The sequence below is a fragment of the Alosa pseudoharengus genome, unplaced genomic scaffold (assembly GCF_046254945.1).
Source record: "Alosa pseudoharengus isolate Yale_2024_CS ecotype anadromous, Long Island Sound unplaced genomic scaffold, YU_APseudo_1.1 YU_APseudo_1.1_scf_18, whole genome shotgun sequence".
NCBI lineage: Eukaryota > Metazoa > Chordata > Actinopteri > Clupeiformes > Clupeidae > Alosa > Alosa pseudoharengus.
In genome coordinates this window covers 15,768,749-15,790,714 of record NW_027468650.1, presented here as the reverse complement: position 1 = coordinate 15,790,714, position 21,966 = coordinate 15,768,749, and the positions used below count along the sequence as shown (strand labels likewise).

At 41.7% G+C, this 21,966-nt stretch overlaps 1 protein-coding gene across 1 annotated transcript; it reads right to left on the bottom strand.

Moving 5' to 3' along the window:
* Nucleotides 1–149: 149 nt before the first annotated feature.
* On the bottom strand, nucleotides 150–21,748 carry LOC143131453 (alpha-2-macroglobulin-like). The gene is made up of 34 exons (XM_076291108.1): nucleotides 21,593–21,748; nucleotides 20,803–21,475; nucleotides 19,750–20,639; nucleotides 19,269–19,371; nucleotides 18,930–19,026; nucleotides 18,078–18,258; nucleotides 17,765–17,924; nucleotides 17,619–17,671; nucleotides 16,836–16,856; nucleotides 16,535–16,703; nucleotides 16,129–16,206; nucleotides 15,238–15,347; nucleotides 14,392–14,559; nucleotides 14,015–14,188; nucleotides 12,329–12,475; nucleotides 10,981–11,068; nucleotides 10,113–10,242; nucleotides 9,787–10,012; nucleotides 9,420–9,546; nucleotides 9,150–9,271; nucleotides 8,711–8,762; nucleotides 8,481–8,564; nucleotides 8,209–8,385; nucleotides 6,005–6,080; nucleotides 5,207–5,363; nucleotides 5,029–5,103; nucleotides 3,480–3,612; nucleotides 3,197–3,387; nucleotides 2,868–3,083; nucleotides 2,643–2,776; nucleotides 2,353–2,443; nucleotides 1,646–1,714; nucleotides 1,433–1,538; nucleotides 150–1,349 (listed from the first exon to the last, which is right to left on the bottom strand). The coding sequence occupies exons 1-34, from the start codon at nucleotides 21,746–21,748 to the stop codon at nucleotides 1,309–1,311; spliced, it is 5,475 nt and encodes a 1,824-aa protein (XP_076147223.1). The 3' UTR covers nucleotides 150–1,308.
* Nucleotides 21,749–21,966: the final 218 nt, after the last annotated feature.

The following is a 21,966-nucleotide window of genomic DNA, read 5'->3' as shown; positions in this document are numbered from 1 at the left end:
ACTTGTAGGTATGTTCAAAGGGAAATACTTATTGTCAGCATAGCTGTGTTCATAATCAAAATCATTATAACATTGAAATTCAGACATTGTCAATTATTTTTTAATGGAATGTCATTTGTGCTTGGAACTCAACAGTACATAGCCAAGTTCACACACACACACACACACACACAGGGGCGTAACTATCGGTAAGCAGGGTACGCGGTTGCTTACGGGCCCGGACCAATCAGGGGCCCGCATCACACTGGAAATACATGATTGAAGGCCGGGCCCCCTATCGCAATAATCGTCACTCGCGACCGGGCCTTTCACTGTAAAATGGACATTGTTCAGAGCTTAACACAGCCCAGCATAGTCCATGTTAAGATTATCTTTGTTGGACCAAACCAGGTAATAAATAAACTTGTTTGAGTTTAGGAGCAATGCACCTTGTCTAAAGTTATTCATTAGCCTTTAGGTTAATAGACTAATGATGTCTGCCTATTCACCTATTACCCATCTTAATGGTTTAAAGTTCACGTATTCTCCATGAAATAGACTCGTTATACATTTTCGCGTGCAAAAATGCAACATACGGTTAGCTGTCTAATATTGTTCACGTTAATGACATTGAAAAAATATGCTTCTTGCTACACTAGGATACTCACCGTTTTTTCCTAACATAATTTGAATTTGAATTCTCAGTTTGATGTAGCTCACCTGTGACATCCATCACCTCTGCTCGGCGATTCACATCACTATTCCAGCTGATACATCGGACGCACCTATCTGCGCTCACACATAGCCTACTTATGCTTTCTAAGAATATCAAAATTACGTTATATATATATTTTTTTTATTTTTTTTTGGTAAGGGGGGCAGCTCAGTCAAAGAGGGCAGACGGGCAGTTCTATTATGCACTAGTGCTATGTTTGTGGCTAAATTAACGATTTAGCATAACATAATGACTCATTAATGCAATTTCATATAGTAGCCTAACCAGCAGTGTTTTTTCATGTGTTAGGCTATAGTGCGCCGTCACCAGCAGTGTTTTTTCACTGCGTTTTTTCATGCGCGTTCACCAGTATTTTTGTTTTTGTGGTGCACGTACTCCTGATTTTGTCAGTCATCTCATCTCTTATATGCTGTGTCTCAAGGATCCTATCCTGTCCTATTCATGGTAGCCTACTCGTGGACATTGCGTTATCACGTGCTGTAGAAGGGGGGCCCGCCTTGATAATCCTGCATATGGGCCCGGTGTTGGCTCGTTACGCCACTGCACACACACACGCACACACACACACAGATTCAATCCATCTGGACGCCTTCTTATGCACATGGGGAGTGGTACTCTGCCTCAGCCTGGTCACCTTAATTAGAGAGATTCCATGATCAGTCTGCTGCAAACAACACTGTATCTTCCACATTATACTGGTTTATAAGGCAGACTTACTGGTTTGGTAGTAGTCATAAACCTTGACCACTGCTGGCTTCAAATTGTTCACTGGGAGATCCTGTCGGATTGTCAGTTGGTACGGAATAGGTAAATCCTTTGGAACCTGTTGAAACAAAAGATAATCAGATTGCCATTGACAATGTTTGCCATTTTGAGTAAACATGTGAGGAAAGTCTAATATCTAAATGATGTACAGAACTGTTTTCTTACCTTTGACAAATATGCCAGGATGTGGTCATCTTTCTTATCGACTCTGTCCACAAATATGCTGCCCTTTAGCTAGAAAGATAAATGAGCCATGAACACCATTACAGGAGGTTATTTAATGACTCATACAGACTTACTGTACATACAGACAATTCCAGTAACTGAATGGCCGTTAGTACATTGCATTACGGCAGTCATGAACTCGTCACTGTCACCACCACAAAAAATAGAAATACAAATTCCTCTGAAAGATATTGGTCCGCACATGTGTGCACAGTGTTTAATGTCGGGATGTGTTATGTGAGGGATCATCTTATGACATGGATTCAAGGTTTTCAAAACATAACTTGAGCAAGCAAGTGGAGGGAGGAACTCTAAGGGAGGGGTAAGCTGTAAAATGCCAACTCTGATTGAAAAATAATAGTTAGTTGATGTGTTGTTCATGCATGAGGTCATGAATGAGAGACTATGAACTCAAGTCAATTACCGATAATTCATGAGATATGAAGTAATGCATAACTCATGTATGAATTCATGATAATTCATGTACCCTTACCATAAAGTGTTACCCATTTGTGTTTACTATTAGGCCTATATGCAAGTGGAAGGAAGAACTGTAAGGGAGGGGAGAGCTGTAAAATGCCGACTCTGGTTGAAAAAGAATGTGCCTTGTCATTAGTCTGACCAGGGGGTTAGGATGGATGACTTACTCTTTCAACAGAGGCAGAGTCAGGTGTGAAACCAGATAACATCTTCACATCTATTATAGCCATGTTGGTGCTCTCCTGTGGTCCATCATACCTGTGCAAGAAAGGATACATATTTGTGTCTCTAAAGCCATCTTTAAAAATAATAAGTAGTAAATGTAAAAAAATACATCAGTGAAATGGAATACTACTCTGGTTATAAAATGGTTAACCACTTTTACCTATCACCTTTATTCTACCTTAATTTTGGTTCCTGTACTTGAAGTGAGTAAACTTTACATAAAGATACTTACTGGACTGTGATGTTTAAGCTGAATGCCTGTCCATTGGCTTTGTTGCACTCTCCCTCAGTTAGAGGCCTGGCTTGAGTCTTAATGCTCAAGGTTGAGTGCTCAGTGGGAGTGGGGATGTTGTAGAAAAGAGCCACCTGTTACAGAAGAGAGTTATAGAAATACTACTAACAGAATATCAACCATTAGTTATTTAGAAACACAGTGAATATGATCTTTCACACTGACCCCAACAGAAGCACATGCAGAGCCTGTCACTTCTACGCTGTACTTCCCAGGAACGTCCTGCAGCGCTGTCTCCTGGTACAGTAATGTGTTGTGCTGGTTCACATCAAACTGGTGTTTGTCGCCCCCTGCTGACTGCACTGTGACTGTGCTGGAGCCATGAGGGCTGAAGACCTTGGTGGCGTACAGAGCCAGAGCCTGCAGTGCCACCACCGTGTCCTGAGAGAATACAAACCCAACCCTCAGTGTGGGCAAATACTGAAGCTGGAGGAAAGCTCACACACACACTAACACAACAGAAGACGTTTAAAAAGGAAAGGTGTGTGGAGCACCTGTGTGGAAGAGAAGCCTCCATATGGATTTTGCTGCTTTACCAGCCAGCTGACAATCCTGGAAGCATAGCCTAAGTCAGCAGCAGTCAGTGTGGGTTTGGTGAGAACAGCTAACAGCAAATAAGAGCTCGTCTCCACCGCCAGAGAATCAGCTCTCTCTGATGAGGACTGAGACCAGTGCAGGAGACTCCCTGAGAAGACACGAGTCACATGAGATAAAGGAAGCAGGTTCAACTGTTGGTTCATGTGTGTCTGTTCAGGCACAGTGTAAAATGTGTCCTACCTCCAGAAGTTGCTTTACTGTCCAAGTGTTTCAGAAGCTCAGCTCGGATGTCCTCTTCTCCAGCGAGACTGAAGGTGTAGGCCAGTAGAGCAGTGGTGTAGGTGTTGGAGAAGTCATTAACGGATGGTTCCATCTGGCAAGTATATATGTATATATTATTAACTGTCCTTTTTGCTTTTAATATACATATATATATAAAAAGGACAGTTAATAATACTATAGATTAAAGAATGTAAAGCACATAAAGTAAAATAATTTAAATAATTTACCAGGCTTTTATATAAAATGGAATAAAAACATTGTGGAAGTAGCTTTAATTGTTTGTTTATCACAGATGTAAAGACCTTTAGTTTCAGTTACAGTGGATGGAGTCATCACTGTTTCTCTTTTACGATACCATAGCACAAAAGTCTGCAATAGAGCCTGTGCATTGGCTTAAAATATAGACATTATAAGGACAGGCAGAAAGAAAGAACCTAGAAACTAGAAGATAGAACCGCAAATAGGCCCAAGAATAGATCCTAAACCTAGCTGGATTTAGGGGTGTCCCTCTGTAGTAGGACTTCAAGAACATCATGGTACTTGCCTGGAACAAAATAATTCTTAATATAGTTATATATATATAAAAGAGTATAAATATTTATACTATATATATATATATATATAGATATATATAGATATATATAGATATAGTTTTTTCTATATTACCTTGCCTACTCTCTGATATGTCCATATTTATTTTATGCTGGTCTCTAGACTTTATTCTTGCACTGTTGGACTTCAGTCATTGCAAGCGCCTCTTGATTAATCACCCACTATGTGGATACTGTTTTTACAATTGATTTAGATTAAGTGTTATTTAGTATAATTTGTATTTTAGTATATTTAGTATATTCTTTATCTTCTACTGTCCTTATTGCATAGTTGTGTTTTTTATATTATATACTTTTAATTACTATTTTCTGCTGTTAGTGAATGTGTGATGTCTGTATGCTACTGACACCTTGAATTTCCCCTGGGGATCAATAAAGTATCTATCTATCTATCTATCTATCTATCTATCTATCTATCTATCTAATATTGGGTTGTCTCATACAAGGTTATTTTAAAAGGCGAAGTACGATAGTAAATTTAATTCACCCAGTACATATTGGTTCCCAAGCTTTTCTTAAAATATTGTTTCTACATTTGAACAGCTGGTATTTGGTGGTTTGATTTCAACATCAACAGTTCAACAAAATCAACAACAGAAAAGGGACATCCAGCTAGCTGTTGCATAGCTTCTAGACATTATTTCCACACACTGACCAGTTACATGATTTCAGTTTCATTCAACCAATCTCCGCACCCCCTCTAAGTTGAAGCTTTTCCTTTTGATTTCCTTTTGAATATTGCACCCCCCCTTGGATGGAATATTGCACCCCCCCCCCCCCCACACACACACACACTTTAAAAACTACTTGTATAACACCACAGTAAACTGTTTGGATGAGACCTCTGATAAGTTTGAGTTGGTTTGTTAGTTCAACAGAGTTACAAATGTCCTCACCTTTACAGTCATATTCAGCTCCAGCATTGAGGCAGCGATGTAAGCAGTTATTGTCACAAGATCATTTACACCTCCCTACAAAACAAAACCAAACTCAATAAAAACAAAGAAACAGGAAACCCATGTCCATCAAGTACTGTTAAACGGTCATCAACAAATGTATTATCATTATAAGAACCTTCATTCTGTTATTGAAGAGGTTTCCTTGCATACGGTAAGCACCAACTGGACTAAGTTGATTTTCCAGCCAACCCTTGGCACCTTCAATAACGTCACGGTCAATGTAGATGAAGGACTTTGCTTTACCAAACGACCTCAACACAAATGCAGTCAGCCTAGAGGAAGAGTTAAAAACAATATTGTGTCAGCTGGCAAGTCTTTTCAGATTATTATACATTTTATACTATTAAAGGAGCCATATGTAGGATTTTGGCCAAAACTGGTACTACAATCACTTTCAAAATACTGTAGAGCGGTGTACACCGCAGATGTGGTAACTAGAGCAGAGCTGGCAACCCAGATGCCGAAACACTACTGACTTTGTGATTACTAGATGGGTGGAGGGTGGCAGATCAGGCTAAAACACAAATATGTAAACATCAACATCAGTTGAGGGCTGCAACTTCACTTTTTTAAATGACGATATCCTGGCCGGACTACTGTTGTCAGTGATATAAGTAGGCTATTTGAAATTAGCATGATTTCCTAATGTCTAGTGACAAATCAGGGCCATTTTATGATTAATTGAATTACATTTCTTACATACGGTTCCTTTAAGATGACCTATCTTATACAGTAGTTTTATCTGCATCATTGTAGATGGTTTGTTTCTGATGTGTGTCCAATGCTCTTGTTACATAGTGTTTAATAGTTTTAAATTGTTTCATTCTATTCTACATGTAGACGAACTCTTCTCAGTGTTCAGTCATGATTATGGTTGCCATGGGCTTGACTGTACTGCTTGGGTTCAACTCACCAGGTGTTTCCTTCTCCTCTGCCAAACGTGCTGTAGGCTCCATCACGGTGCTTGTAGTTCAGCTGCCTCTGATATCCTGTTGGGTTATATTCGGAGATGCATATCAATATGGCAAAATGAAAGAAAGCCAGCTCTGCTTCCCTTTCTCCTTTCTAATGCATTCGCTACTCCACAATAGCCACATTTATACGGACAGTTTTTTTGTCATTCTTATTAAACTATTCCAATTTCGCAAGTGTTCTAAGACCTTAGATACTGTTGCTGGGTGATTCTCCAACTATGGTACTTTTTCTGTCCTTGACATAAATTTAAAAAAATAAAAAACATTTCTACTTTTTTATTTTTTTCACACTTACTACATATTTAGGGGAACCTATATATAAAAAATCATTGTTCAATTATGTTGTTTTTTATAAAATATAAGACATTTTATATGCGTTTTTTACTATTTTGCCTCTGTCCCTAGGCCAGACTTTGGGTCTTCGACCTTATCTCACTTAAAATCTAATACTGATATAATTTTAAATTCAAACAGAAAGTATGCATTATAACCCAATTCATTCAAATCTACTATTTGTTTTTATATTTCTTTTCGATTTGGCATATTTTAAACATGTTAAACACTTGTCCCTTGGGTTCACCGTCATTTCCACACCTCTGCATAAAATGCAATCCCAGGCTCAGTATTCTAGATTTGTATACTCATTAACCATAGCAACTGACACTCCAGAGGGATCCACATGGCTGAATGAAAGAATGATCCCAGCAGAGGTTAATACATAGGAGATATATCAAGGTAAATATGAGAAATACCGCGAGTATGTTTATTGTACGTCATTTCTGAACCGCTCATAATTCATTCCGATGGGAAAAATTCTGGATTCATTTTCATTTTCATTAGGTGTAATTTGAGATTATTTAATGCTAACTCTAAAACTAACACTAACAGGCTAGTCAAACATGAGATATTAGAGGGAAAGTGGGAAAATGTCATTTCCACGACCGTCTTTTCCACATCTGTCTCCATGGTAGTGATAGGTAGACAGGTTGGCTTGTTTTTGTTCGGTTGTGGAAATGACCATTGCTTTTGCCATTGTCTGGAAAAATGTCAAAAAATACATATTATTCCATAAAAATCAGCACAGCCAACTTCAGGGCAGGTATCTAGGCATACTGGGGAAACTAATTATGCCAGTAATATTTTAATTAAAAATGTTTCATTTTCTGAAAATGTTCAGGTCCAAAAAGTACCATAGTTGGAGAATCACCCTGCTACGTCTGTCAAACATTGCGAAATTAACCAGGAAGTAGCCGTAAACAACCATTGACAACAAGGGGGGAGACCGAGTATGGAGGATTTTAATGAAGAATTAAGCGAAATATTTTGGAGAAATACATCTTTGATATCATTAGACGGGCTCTGATATCATCGAGAGCAAGCCCAATGTTTGACAGACCTTCCTTGGATAGCGACCGTTGCTAACGTAGGATTGGACAGTACGCGTTCTGAAGCGAAAGGTCTGTGGCGTACGTTCTATTCCAATCAGGTGCTCTCAAGCGCTTTAGAATCTTTGATTGAAATAGCCGCTGTTGCCTATTTTTCCTTGAGAAGATACAGCGGGCAATCGGATTGACCGTAGATTGCTGTTCAATCGGAACAGGAACGGACTACACCACCTCTTCCATTCCCATTAAAATTCTGATCGGATCAGGCATTTTATTCTGATTGAGGCGTTTCTAATCGGATAAAAAAAGTGTCCATGTAAATGTGGCTATTGAGTTGTTGCTGAGAATAAATGCTGACATTCCTGACTCCATAATTATCTCCTCTGAGTAATGGGCATGTCAAAGCCAGACTCTGCAAAGTTAATGTGGGAAAGTCATTCTCTCTGTTATTGGTGTGCTATGGTAAATGGACTGCATTTACATAGCGTTGCTTCTCTGAGCATTAAAAGCACTTTACACTTGTATGCCTCACATTCATCCATTCACACACAGATGGTGGAGATGGACTGCCGCCATGCAAGGTGCAAATCTGCAAATTGGGAGCAGGATGTGGAAAGTTAATTGAATTCAATAGCCAAATCAGAAAATGGTTAGCTACAGTAACTGGTCACTAAAAGCTAGTGTGTCAGAGGTCGTTCATTTTGTCACTGAAACTGAGACACCGAAACATTTCATTCAAAAGGAAAGTAACTTCTCACCATTTTTAAGGAAATTTGTTGCTTTTTCCTTAATTTCTGCAGTGAGCTGGCCAGTGTTCTGGAGGTACTGCAGAATGTAGATATTTGGGGAGAGGATGGCAATATTTTGCTCCCCACAACCATAAGGCATTTTCAGGAGGCTGTCAATGTTCTTCAGAGCGCGACCCAGGATGTCTCCTACAAGGAAAAAATTCCATTATCCACATGTTAAGAAAGTTACTATAATTACTGAGACAGAAATATTATTGAACTCTGAAGATTTAAACATGTACCCAGCACAGACACTGAGGCTCTGGCCGATCCCTTCACTACAGCTGCTGGGAGTTTCAGCTCCACCTCCTCTGTTAGAGCGCCCCCTGTGGGAACAATGTGAAAAAAGCAGAATTATTACAGAATTAATTTGCAGACTTGCTACTTCATGCAAAATTGTACCTGAATATCAATATGGCAAAAACAACATAGACAAGCAATGAAAATATAGGAACAGTATGGGACAATTCACCTTTTGGACATAAGAGCCTACTGAAACTCTCAGTCTTCTCAGTTCCTTCCGCCTAAAAACACAAAGAACCGAGATAAAACATATGGCTCATCATTTATTCACGATTAATGATTGATTTGTAGTAAACACCTCTTGTGTTTAAAATGTGGCTCTGTGAAGAGAGAAAACAGAAGAGTGTTGTGTCTAGAGCAGGGGACCTACAGTATAATAGACCCGATAACAAGAGCAGTCAGCCGACTGCAGAATCTCTCCCTTAAATAAGGGGAGTGTAACATAGCTGCAAAAAGCGCAAACAAAAGTTATCCATTTTATCCTGATCCAGATCCGGTTTATGTAGAAGTACAGAGATATTGTGACCGGTGTGAACAGACACACACGAATGGACGTACCTGATTACAATACCAGAGGTAAGGGTAATAATAAATTTGGCACCACCTACCTTCACCAGCAGGGGGCGTGTGACTATGTCTATGCGACCTTTCTCTGGCACAGACACAACCTCGTTGCCACACAACCCCTGGGACTGAGTGGCCTCTGCACTCACAGTAACATTCATCAGTCCTGCCAAGCAAAATACACTACATTACTTTCAGCAGTAATATCTTTATACTACACTTTCCCATACTGATATTGGGATGAATTCTGCGCAGCAAATGGTAACATCCTTGTACTTGCATTACAGTGAGTCCTGTGAAGTGTGTTAACTCACCAAGCACAGAGGGCACCAGTGTCCATTTGAAGGTCTTCCTTCCATTTGCACACAGACAGGAGGAGTACTGGCCATCAGAGGAGGGGGTCAGAGTGAAGTCTGATGAAGGGGCTGGAGTCACTGTGACCTACCAGAGTGGGGGTCATATTTAACACACTCAGAACCACACAGAGAGGAGTTCAGCCACAAGGGCCCTGAATATTTTTTTTCTCCTGCAAGCAATGATACTATATATTCTTAAGTGTTAGTAACAACATTCCAATAAATTAATAAATGTTAGTAAGTCAACCATGACACAAGTTTTTTTTTTTTTTTTTTAATGAGAATTGAAACCAGAATCTGTATGTCCAGCTATGCATCTCTGTACCATGATGCACTTGGGCAGGTAGTTGAAAACTGTTGCTTTGAGCTCAAAGGTCTCTCCACGGATGATGGAGTACGGCAGGGAGAGCTCCAGGAAGAAGGGCTGGAAAACTGTGAGCTGAACTGGTGGGGCCAGACCAAAGCCCTGGGGGGACAGGCAGAAAGCCTCAGTCTCCCAGGTGGTGATGGTGTCAGGGACAGTGAGAGGGACTCGTGCTTCTCCAGACTCCCTGTGAAGAGAGCACATGTTAAAGAAAAGGCTGTGGTGTTGAGGACTGAAACTAGAGTAAAACAGAAAAACGATCCCCCGATTTCTATGGGGCCACTCACCCGACCTCTGCCAGGTCCCAGATCCACGTCTCTGGGAAAACTGTGCGAACTGTCACACCAAATTCCTCTCTAAAAGGTCTTCCCAATCCTGAACCACTACTGACCAGATAGACCTCCTGACGATACATGACTACAGAAACAGGACATTATTTCAGTGTTCAGTGGATGAAATCATTTACATCTTGACATTTACATGCTGATTGCATCATGTGTCAATCCTGGTCATGCAATCACTACATGTGAATATGTCCTACTGCTTGAATAGTATTGCAAAAGAATGCACAAAGAAATTCATTTTTACAAACGGGAGAACTGGTCTCACATTTCACTTTTAACAGGTCATAAGTTCTGTGTAGCTCAAGTCATTGATTTACTTTTGTTGTTCATGTCAGTGGCTTCAGGCTTGGAACCAAAGGGTTGCCGGTTTGATCCCCAACCAGTGGGAACGGCTGAAGTGCCATTGAGCAAGGCACCTAACCCCTCACTGCTCCCTGAGCGCCGCTGTAGCAAGGCACCTAACCCCTCACTGCTCCCCGAGCGCCGCTGTAGCAAGGCACTTAACCCCTCACTGCTCCCCGAGCGCCGCTGTAGCAAGGCACCTAACCCCTCACTGCTCCCCGAGCGCCGCTGTAGCAAGGCAGCTCACAGCTCCGGGTTACGGCTCCCGCACACAGTTGCGTTCCGTCAACGCATGCCAGTGGGTGTTCCCGACGGTAGCTATTACAAATTAATTTTTTTTTATTTTTACATTACTATCTTGATTTTTGTTCAAGAATGTTGCATATTGTATTTTGATCTATTTCAAACCATTGTTTGTGATTACAATGGTCTTATGACCAAAATACAAAGCATTGATGTAGGGTCATACCATGACTCCTGTGATATGTCTCTCCCTTAAACATTAAGCAGTTAGGGATCTGTAGAACCAAATTAGTGACCATCTTCAGTCCCAAACTCTGCAGTAGACAAAGACACATGATATTGGTTATTATGTTGCACAAACAAATGTAGCAGGGAGACAAACAGATGAACTTTTTGGGAAACAACAAAAGTAAAAAATATATATATATGAGCTTAAATTTAAGTCAAATGTACAGTGATCCTTGACCCCCAGTTAGCCCTTGATACTTTACCAAAGACCCATGATTAGCGTTAGGGTTAACTCTAGCTCCTTTATCAAATATCCAAGGTTAGAGTTCGGGCTAACCCTAAAGCCTTTACCAAAGACCCAAGGTTAGTGTTCACTCTAGATCCTTAACTGAAGGAATCCAATGAAGAGTAACTAACAGAGGAGTTACATGTCTTCTTTGGCTGATTAAAGACCAGACGTGCCACTAGATTTTTAATCGTTTGTAATGGTCTAACTACACAAGCAGACAGGCTAGTTCAGAAAGAGCCTTGGCCTAAAAAACATTGTGTGGCATATTATAGGTTAGGTTAGGTCTGATCTTCTGAATCTTTTATATGATAAAACGACATGACTTTGTAACTGAGACTAAGTATTAAAATGTGAATAAAGTACACAATTCATTATTCAAAGTATTCATTATTATTCAAGTTATAAGGGCAACTACAAAAAATAGTGCACTCTAGACACCTTCAGGTATACTTACCAAAAACAAAAAAACACATAGGATGGTGAAATTGCAAATACAGTCTAAACATGTATTACTGTACAACCCCTGTAAATGTTGCACAGCCATTAAAGCAACACCAAAGAGTTTTTTGTACCTTAAAATAATGTTTCCAAAATCGTTTCAGTGGTTCATCAACTCGTAACAGGGTGAACGGCACTTTCTGCATTCGCTTCGCGGCCCTCTATCGGCTATAACCGCACTATGTAAGTCTGCCAGATCGGGTAGCGGATCTGTAGTTCGATGGAATGAGACATGAGAAACTACAAATTTGACTTGCATCTGATGTCGCAATACATCGTAGGCTACTTTCATAAAATCATGCAACATATTCTACCTTGTCTGTGGATATTGTTATTTGCAAAGCCGCGCTGGATAAACAAATAGGCTAGTGCAGAGGAAAAGTTATTTGGTGTTGCTTAAATACAGTCTTCCAACTTCAAAACTTCAAAAAATGCATTCTGTACATTTTAAAAATATTTTTTTAAAAACACATTTTTAAAAGCCTTATTTGTCAACATGACCCATGTATAGAATTAGAATTATATACTATATTACACATACTGTATGTGTTTCATTTACCTTAAAAACCGCGAAAGCCCCAGTATCAGCACGGCGTCGAGGGTAGTATGGCATGAAGGAACGCCTGGGTCTGACTTTAAGGCAATCTACAAGATCTTCAACGTCATAAGGAATTCCTGAGTCCAAACTTGGTAATAATCCAAAAATCTAGGATAGTAGAGATTTCAAATGACATCATCTAAGAATTACAAGGATACAAGGAAGTTTATTGTCACATGCATATAGTTACTGGAAGTAAGAAATGCAGTGAAATTATGTCTGGTGTCAGCCTATTCGTGCATTTATGTGGGGGGGGGGGGGGGGAGTGCAGTAGAAGAGGGGTTTAGTAGATTAAGTGGCAAGGGCTGCATAAGAAAGGTGGGGGATGATTGGGATTGGGGGGGGGGCACCAACAAAGAGCACCCAAGAGCAACAGGGGCAAGGAAAAACTCCCTTACCAAGGAAGAAACCTTGGGCAGATCCACGACTCAAGGGGCTAACCCAACTGCCAGGGGTCTTGGTGTGTGTGTTGGGGGGATGACAAGGGAGATGGGATAGTGTGTTGAGTATGTGGGGAGAGGGCAGTGTGCAATATGTGTGTTGGAGAAGAATGTAATGCCACATCATCCTCCTGAGAAAACTCACTAAGCTGGTCATTACAGTGACATTTGACAATTCTATTTACATTATACAATGGCAGGCATCACCCTAGGTGACAGATAGCATAGTCTGCTGATCAGTAGCCCTATTTAATGGGCCCTGATAATCTAGTATCACTGTAAAATCCTTGTAAACCACATAATCTTGGTGCGTATTTGCTTGAAGCAGCACTATGGAGTTTTGGTCTAAAACTAGCAAGCTAGCTACCTAAAAGGCCTGCAAAACCTTGCACCACCCAGTCCCAGAGCCTTATTGGCACTGTTACAGTAGGGGCTTTCTAACAGGCTAACTGGTGTCTTTTGCTGATATAGGCAGTAATGTCTTGCTGTGAAAGGTTTTCTTTCATTTCCATGTGTTCCTACATGGAACACAGAACTGCATAGTGCATATCCAGGAGGCCTGTGGGAAAGACCACATAACATTCAAAGTAATTTGGACACACCAAAATGGTGCGATAAAGATAAAATACCTAATATAAGTGGTAAATTATTGCATAGTTTTTCTTTAATTCTACTCTAGTTGAAGTTCTTGGTGCAGTCGGGCCTTAACACTGAGAGCCCAATATGTGAGGAGATTTATATTGTCATTGGCTGTGTCCGAAATGGAAGGCAGCTGCCTGCTGCTGCCTCTCTGCTTTCAACTGTCTAATGAGTCACTTGCCATAGCAGGCATCAAGATTGCAGCTATGTTTCGGACTCTGCAATACAGCGATACAGAATGTCATTGCCAGGATACCTACACCTGACTTTAATCAGTGGGAGTTGAAGCAGAGATGTTCTAAAGAATCTTTGGTTGAAAACAGCACGAAGGATGTATGCTGCCTTCATAATTCGGCAAAACAAGGTATCTTGGAGGGCAGCATTTTATAGAAATATTAGATTTGAACGTGCCTCCAAGCCTTGCTGCCACAGAATGCTATTTGAGAAGGCAGGATTTTCCCCATTTCGGACATAGCCATTGTGCTAGTCTTCAGTGCAGCTATGGTAACCTTCTGGGCATCTAGGCGTTTCCCTGGTTCCAGGACAAAGATGCTCTGATCCACAGCACTGAGGGCACACAGTCTTTGCCACACTGAAGACGTTCATTTACAGCCTTTATGGTCAGAGAGCTGGATGATGCTGTGTGTGGAGATGCTGGTTGTAATCTGGACACCGACTTTGTTGCAGTGTCATAATATGGAGTAGCATGTCCAATATATACAAAGATGGATGATGTACTTGCCTAGACAAATAAAAAAAGGTTATTATTTCCTCTGCATTTACCAACAATGCTCATCTCTAAAAATGTTAAAGGACCAAAGAATGTGAATAACAAAGCACTGAGAATCATTGAGGCATTATCACACAATACTCTCAACCATATAGTGTTATTACTGTATGTATTTGAAAGGACATTAAGGCTTAGCCAGCCAGTTAGAAGCTTACGAGGAGCTCAAAGCTTCCAGGGAAAGTAATAGTGTTAATAGAGAACTGGGCCTCTCCAGCAGAGTCTGTGGTCAGGTTCAGTAGGAGCTTTCTATTCCATCCCGGACCTTTAAACAGATGAACTGCTCTGTGAGCGATGCCAGTGCCATTGTAATGGGTTGCTTTGATCTGTAGAAAGAACAAACACAAGAACCCTAAATGCATGCAAGTAATATGCAAGATGTTGGAAATAGCTGTGTGTGTGTGTGTGTGTGTATGTGTGTGTGTGTGTGTGTCTGTGTTATTATGAACACTGCTTCCCCCTACAGACAAAGCACAATCAATGAATAGTGTACATGTAACACCATATACCGGTAATAGGCCCCTGGAGTGGAACCCATTTTAAGTGAATTCTTCTAAGCTAGGCTAACAGAGGGGGGTGTTAAGTGAATTCTGCTAAGCTAGGCTAACAGAGGGGGGTGTTAAGTGAATTCTGCTAAGCTAGGCTAACAGAAGGGGGTGTTAAGTGAATTCTGCTAAGCAAGGCTAACAGAGGGGGGTGTTAGACTGGGTAATTTCACACACAAAGTGTATCCTCATATCTAACTCTGGGGCAGACAACCAATAAGCGTATTTCCTACCTCCCTCTAATTAGCAAATAGATTTTTTTAAATTAGCTTTAGTTAGAGCTTAGACTTGCCCATCATTCAAATTAGGGCCCTACATGTCCAGGACTAGAGGGGAAACAGCACTGTCACTACAGAACTTAAACACCAAAACACAAATACAGTAGCACACACTCTTGTGACGCAAACAAATACAGTAAACTCATAAGCTCACTGAATGTCAAACTGTATGTTCTCTTACCTTGCCCTCCATTACCGCTCCGTCCTCAATCACTTCTGGTGTATCGACAAATGTTAGTTTCCCAAGAGAGTAGTTCAACCTTATGTCTTTGCTTTCTGCCCGACTGATACCTGATGAGAAAATAAAGTAATGTAAACATGGCACATTTGGAAGATATACTAAAGGTTTTAAAAAGTGTCCCGTTGGCTCACCAGTTCCTTCTTCAGCTACGGTTGCATTGAATCGGAAGCTAGTTTTCAATTTTCTATTTAAGTCTGGTTGTGTAAACATTACCATATTAAAGACATGAGAGACACAACCAGTTCCACCGTGCTTCTTAATTCACGTCTGGTGCTTCACGGGACCGATCATGTCGAGAAGGAGAAGGTTACCTGGCTAACACCAGAGCACACAGAGATGGCTTTTAAATTCATTGATTATGGTGCACAGCAATTGACGTTTCAACTCTTCTGTGTCTTCGTCAGAACCTTCTCCTTATCCTATATAGCTATCAACCCAGTTCTCCACAACCATCTTGCGATCCCTATAAAATTGTATAAAAATCTTTACCGTTTAAATCTAGATGTAGTGGTAGGCCTAACTCCTACTTTATCTCCTGCTCTTGCAACTCATGCTATGTGTATGTAAGTGTCAGTGTGTGTGTGTGTGTGTGTGTGTGTGTGTGTGTGGGGGGGGGGGTAATGTTTATTATCCTTAAAATTCTAATGGAGCTAATAAATTTCATGTGCCCCGGTGTTTCATTCACCAAAAATTCTGAACGTTAACGTAAAAATAAACCTCCTTTATGATTAGTGCGCTTGCGGCGGTTATAATAATCCTGTTATCATTTTCTTGAAAAAATGTGCTTTTCTATAATTATATCTTAATTACAATGTATCACTTACTTAGCACACACTTCCAGCCTGACCTCTTGTTCTCCAACACTGATGGCCTCTGGGGCTTTCAGCGTAACCTCGAACTTGGGCAAAACTAAATGGAAAGAAATTACTTAAGAACACACTAGAAAGTGACTAAAAACTTGTCCTTGTCCAGAGATGCTTTGTGAAGTTCTTGTGTGCAGGTTTTTACATTGTGATGTTATTGCATTTTAATCAAACTTAACCTCAAAAGTCTTACAAAGCCTTTAGGAATGTGCAATATGATATGTGTCAGTGATGTTTCATGGGAAGAAAATGTGAAAATGTTTTATTTTAAACCATTATCCAAGAAGCAACTAGGTATATAAATGTGTGTGTGTGTGTGTGTGTGTGAATATCAATATATTAAATATGGATATATCTGTAAGTAACAAACTTACCATATTTTTTCACTTGAAACTGATGTGACTGAGATGATGTTTGACTGCCTTGTACATTGAGCATGTATGTGCCCTGAGGAGCTTCTGGGTTTAACACGTGGGAGAGCTGCACAATTTTGCCCTGTGATTTCACATCAAGCCATTGACCAATGGTGTTGCCACGGCTATCCTGTGAAGTGAAAGAGAGAAAACAATCAATGTCCTCTTTGTAAAAATAACATGTTAAGATTGAATTTATTAATTCAAGATTTGAAAGCAAGAGTGAGAAAACTACACAACATCAAGAGGATTTTGTTCTTACGTCCAGGGATATGCGGTCATACTGCAAAAACAAGAGCATACATGAATGAGTTGTGAAACACTTTTCTAAACAAACAAAACACAACAATTTGGAAATGAAAATCATGTTAACCGTGTCGTCATACAAATCACTTTTACTTTTACTTTGTTAGAGACATGGGTGTGTTTCTCTTGCTTATTATAGGATGCCTTTAAAATTATATCTCTGGTTGAGTTAATTTGACTGATTCGTTCAGTTGCCCAGGTGTACTGTAAATCACATGAGTCAACACCCAAGGCTAAAAATGTGTGGCAGATATTCATGCTAAACACAAACGTATTAGCCACTAGTGCTAATCTTATACAGTATCAACACATTGATCAGTATCTTACAGTCCAAGGTTGCTTGCATGCATCTAGTATGGTACCTACAGTATAATACCTATAATCTCTGTTTCAACAGCTACATGTAGACTAGACAAAATGATTTCCCTTCAGGGTTAAAAGCTATAACTTTGAGTTTAACACTGTATGGCTAAATGCTACAGCTGTTAAACTCAAAATGAACTTGTCTAATAAAGGGATATTTCACAGTAGGAACCTACTTATCTCTGTTACATAACATAATAAACAGAGAGTATAACACTCTGAGGTCCAAAATCAGTTCAAATTTCAACATGGGCAACTTCTGTTTGCTCTTGTTTCTCAACTCTAACAGCTGACCAATCCTTTCCCTACTCTTCTGCGTAGCTTAGCATGGATTGTCTGACCTCAGGACATATGGTAGTTTAGAAATGCGCCTCACCTTTTCACTGAGTGGAATGAAGTTGGTGTCCATGGTGACCACTCTGAAATGCACTGTGGGCAAGAATAGTGTGAGAATCTGCTTTTGCATACAATACACATGTTTATATGCAAACCTCTGTGCATTGTGAGTCTGTGTGGACATACCTGTTTGGCCTGGGCTGTATATGGGTTTATCTGTCTGGATAAAGGCTACAGGAGGATGTTTTGGGCTGAACTTCACCCGACTTTCTGAGGTCCAGTGAGTTGATTGACCTTTGACATCTACTGTGATTTTCTGCACAGAGTTTTCTTTCACCGAAGGGGCCTATTTAAAGAGCAGAGTAAACACTAGATTCACTGGGTGATAAACACCAGGTACAGTGAACCTTACTGGGGGGGACCTTCAACCCGGACAGTCCTCATGAGGCACAGTGTAAACTGATCTCCTGTCTTGACCATGGTTAGGTGAGCTACTGACCCGGAACTGGAAGCAGCGGTGAAAGTCCTTGTCTGATGTTTCCTGGTGCAGCATCTTCTTCTCATCTCCATTGGTCAGATATATGGACATGAGCAGAGTCTCGTTTGGACTCAGGAGGCTGGCACAGAGTTTGGCTTCGGACTCTGATCTTATCAGGGCAGGAAAGGTCACCAGGAAAGACCTACAAAGATGAGGAACACTTTCTTTATTTACAAGTTAGTGTCTCACTTACTCAAAAGAACCAAAATACAGTAACTGAACTGAAAGTCTGATATCTTGACAGTCTTCTTGACTCAGATCTCACTTTCACTAGCCTGATCAATTGCAATCCCAAAAGTAGCATTCTATCATCTTATACTTATCTATTTACTTTTACACACATTTTTTAAAAATCTTTTCTTTGTCTTTATCTGAATTGAGTTGCCTCTCTGAATGAAATAGATAGTGAAAATATTCAGAACCATGAAAAGCGTTTACCATCACAGTCTTTAACACTGTCTCAGATCTCAGTACATGTTACCCTCAGTCCTAAATCTGCAGTCCTCAAAAGAAGCATAGATTGCTTGCCAAGCTGCCGACTCGTGACTAAGATCTAGATCTCTTCTACTAGCTTGGAAGTAATTGTATCATTAACAACAGTTTTTTACTAAAACAAACATGACACCATATAAACTGATTGATATGATTTCCCTTGCAGTCAGATACAATCACCAGCTCCTGGTCAGTACTTATGCAAGCAACTCTTAACCTTCTGTATCTGTCATTATCTGATTAGTTCAGTCTCTCTCAGTCAGTCATTTCCACCTGCAGGAGTTATGAGAGGGTGAGCTGTGTGGAGAGGGCTGTACTCACGGATCTGGTGTTGCTGTGGAGGAGCAGAGAGTGTAGAGGCAGCTCAGCAGCCCTCCAGCAATCAGGATCCTGGTGAGGGCCATTCTACTGAGCCTGTCTGCAGGGGAGAGTCTCACACAGCAGTGCTGTTCCTCTGCACTGAACAGCCTTATATTTCAACTGCCTGATGGAATCAACCCCACCCACACACTGAGCCACTGTTAACACACATACACACACACACACACACATACAGCCCAATGTCTAACTTGCAGCTATACTGATTGCCCGCGGGATGGTAAGGTGTGGTGCGTGTTTTCTGAATCCCATAGAAGCCACATAACTGCTGTATGAGGGCACTTTCAAAGCTACGCCCCTGGTCCGAGTGTATACGAGCAGGAACACCAAATTTGGAGAACCATTCTACCACCAGTACCTGAGCCACCATTGCCGCCTGCTGGTCCTGAGTGGGTATAGCAAGGGTATATTTACTGAACACGTCAGTCATCACCAGGACATTTTCTATCCCATTTCGGGCAGGCTCTAATAAAGTAAAATCCATGGCCAGAATTTCATTAGGCCGTGAAGCCAACAAATGCCCCATGAAACTCTGCGTGCTCGACTGTGTATCTTTGGTGACCTGGCACCACTCACATGCCTTACACCACTGTGCTACCTCAGCGGACATACCGGGCCAGAAACACCGGTGCCTTAACAACTCCAGGGTCCGCTCTATTCCCTGATGACCATGTTCCTGATGAACTTGGGTCAACACATCCTTTTTGAGCGAATCAGACAACAGTAACTGACGCATCGCCTCCCCCCCATCGGAACGAAATACCTGTCGATACAGAACACCGTCCTCCTCAATTATGCGACTCCACTGTCGGAGCAGCGTTAAGGTTGGTAGGGAGAGCTGTTTCCGTTCCTCCAAAGTAGGCCGCCGCTTCTGCCTCCAAAACACCATGAGCTCCTGAAGAGTAGGGTCAGCCTGTTGGAGAGCAGAGATATCAGCGGGTGTCTGATGAGGCAAGACCGAAGTGGCTGCTTGAGTCGCTTCGACCATGGCAGGCTGAAGGACTTGTTGCAGTGGCTTAGGTAGAACAGTACCTGGCACCAAGGCTTCGAACTGTTCGGATGGGTGCTGGCGGGACAAGGCGTCCGCATTCTTATTGCTCCTTCCTGACCGATATTTAATATCAAAGTCAAAAGATGCCAGCTGGGCTGCCCAACGTTGTTCGGTGGTGCCCAATTTTGCAGAGGTTAGATGGCTCAGGGGATTATTATCGGTAAAGACGATACACCGATGACCCAACAGGTACTCGCGGAACTTTTCAGTCATGGCCCATTTAAGGGCCAAAAACTCCAGCTTCATCGAACTATAATTCTGCATGTTACGCTCCGTAGGGCGTAGCCCTCGGCTGGCATAAGCAATTGGTCTCACCTTGCCTCCTTGTTCCTGTGAAAGCACGGCCCCTAACCCTCCATAGCTGGCATCCACTTCCAAGATGAAAGGGAGGGAGAAGTCAGCATAAGCCAGCACTGGCGCTGTCGTGAGCTTTGTCTTCAGAGCAGCAAAGCTGCTCTGGCATTCTTCAGGCCAGACCCAAAGACTCCCCTGGGCAGCTCTACTCTTTGGTTTTGAAGCTCCAAGTTCTGCCACCAATCGGTGCAAGGGGGCTGCCAACTTGGCAAAGCCCTCCACAAAGCGACAGTAATAGCTGGCGAAACCTAAAAAGGAGCGCACACACACTCAATACATCAGGACGCCTTCTTATGCACATGGGGAGTGGTACTCTGCCTCAGCCTGGTCACCTTAATTAGAGAGATTCCATGATTAGTCTGCTGCAAACAACACTGTATCTTCCACATTATACTGGTTTATAAGGCAGACTTATGGTGGTGGGTGGCTGCCAGTTAGCTACCACCTCAATTTTGCCTGGGTCAGTGGCGACCCCCTGGGCAGAGATCACATGGCCCAGGTACCGCACCTCTGGTTTAAAAAAGGCACATTTAGAGAGCTTCACCTTCAAGCCCTCTTGTTCTAGCCGACCCAGCACTACCCCCAGCCTTTCCAGATGCTGCGTGATGGTGGATGAGAACACAACGATGTCATCAAGATACAAAAGCAGTGACTGACATTGTTGGTCCCCAAATATCCGCTGCATAAGCCGCTGGAAAGTGCTGGGGGCGTTACAAAGCCCAAAGGGCATCCGATTCCATTCAAATAACCCAAAGGGCGTGCAGAAGGCAGTCTTGGGCCTGTCCTGTTCCTGAACTGGGACCTGGTTGTACCCACTGGCCAGGTCCAGAGTAGAGAACCAGCAGGCACCAGTCAAAGCATCCAGGGATTCCTCAATACGTGGTAGAGGGAATGCATCCTTCCTGGTTTTGCTATTTAACTGACGGTAATCTACACACATGCGTAAGCTACCATCCTTCTTTTTAACCAGAACGATGGGAGAGGCATAGGGACTGCAGCTTTCGCGGATCACTTGTGCCTCCAACAACTGATTAATGTGTTCCTTTACCACCTCGTACTCAGGCGGGGGTATGCGTCGGTAACGCTGACGAATGGGTACACTATCTAGGAGGGGAATCTCATGGGCAATTAGGTTGGTACAACCCAAATCCATGTCATGGGTTGAGAAAACATGATTGAACCTCCTAAGGAGAGACCTTACCTGACCCTGTTCTTCTGTAGGCAGAGGGGATAAGTCCACTGCCTCTACCTGGTCTGGGGCGGCAGGGGACAAGACCTGGGAAGCAACAGTTGCTGTAGCAGGTGGCACCTCTGAGACTCCTGCGGGCAGACTGACAATGTGGGCCTGATCCAACATGCCCAAGGTGGTATGAGGATAAAGTAGCACGTCTGTTGACCCTACATTTATGATAGGAATAAGGGCAGTGCCACGAAAAAAAGAAAAGGCCCTTCATTTTGGTTGATAAAATTCAAGATTTATGTGTAATAATGAGCAAATCTACGTTTTCAGAGACACAACGTGTTGCAGCACTAATTGAAATGCCCACTACCTCATTAATCAATGTATTTATACCC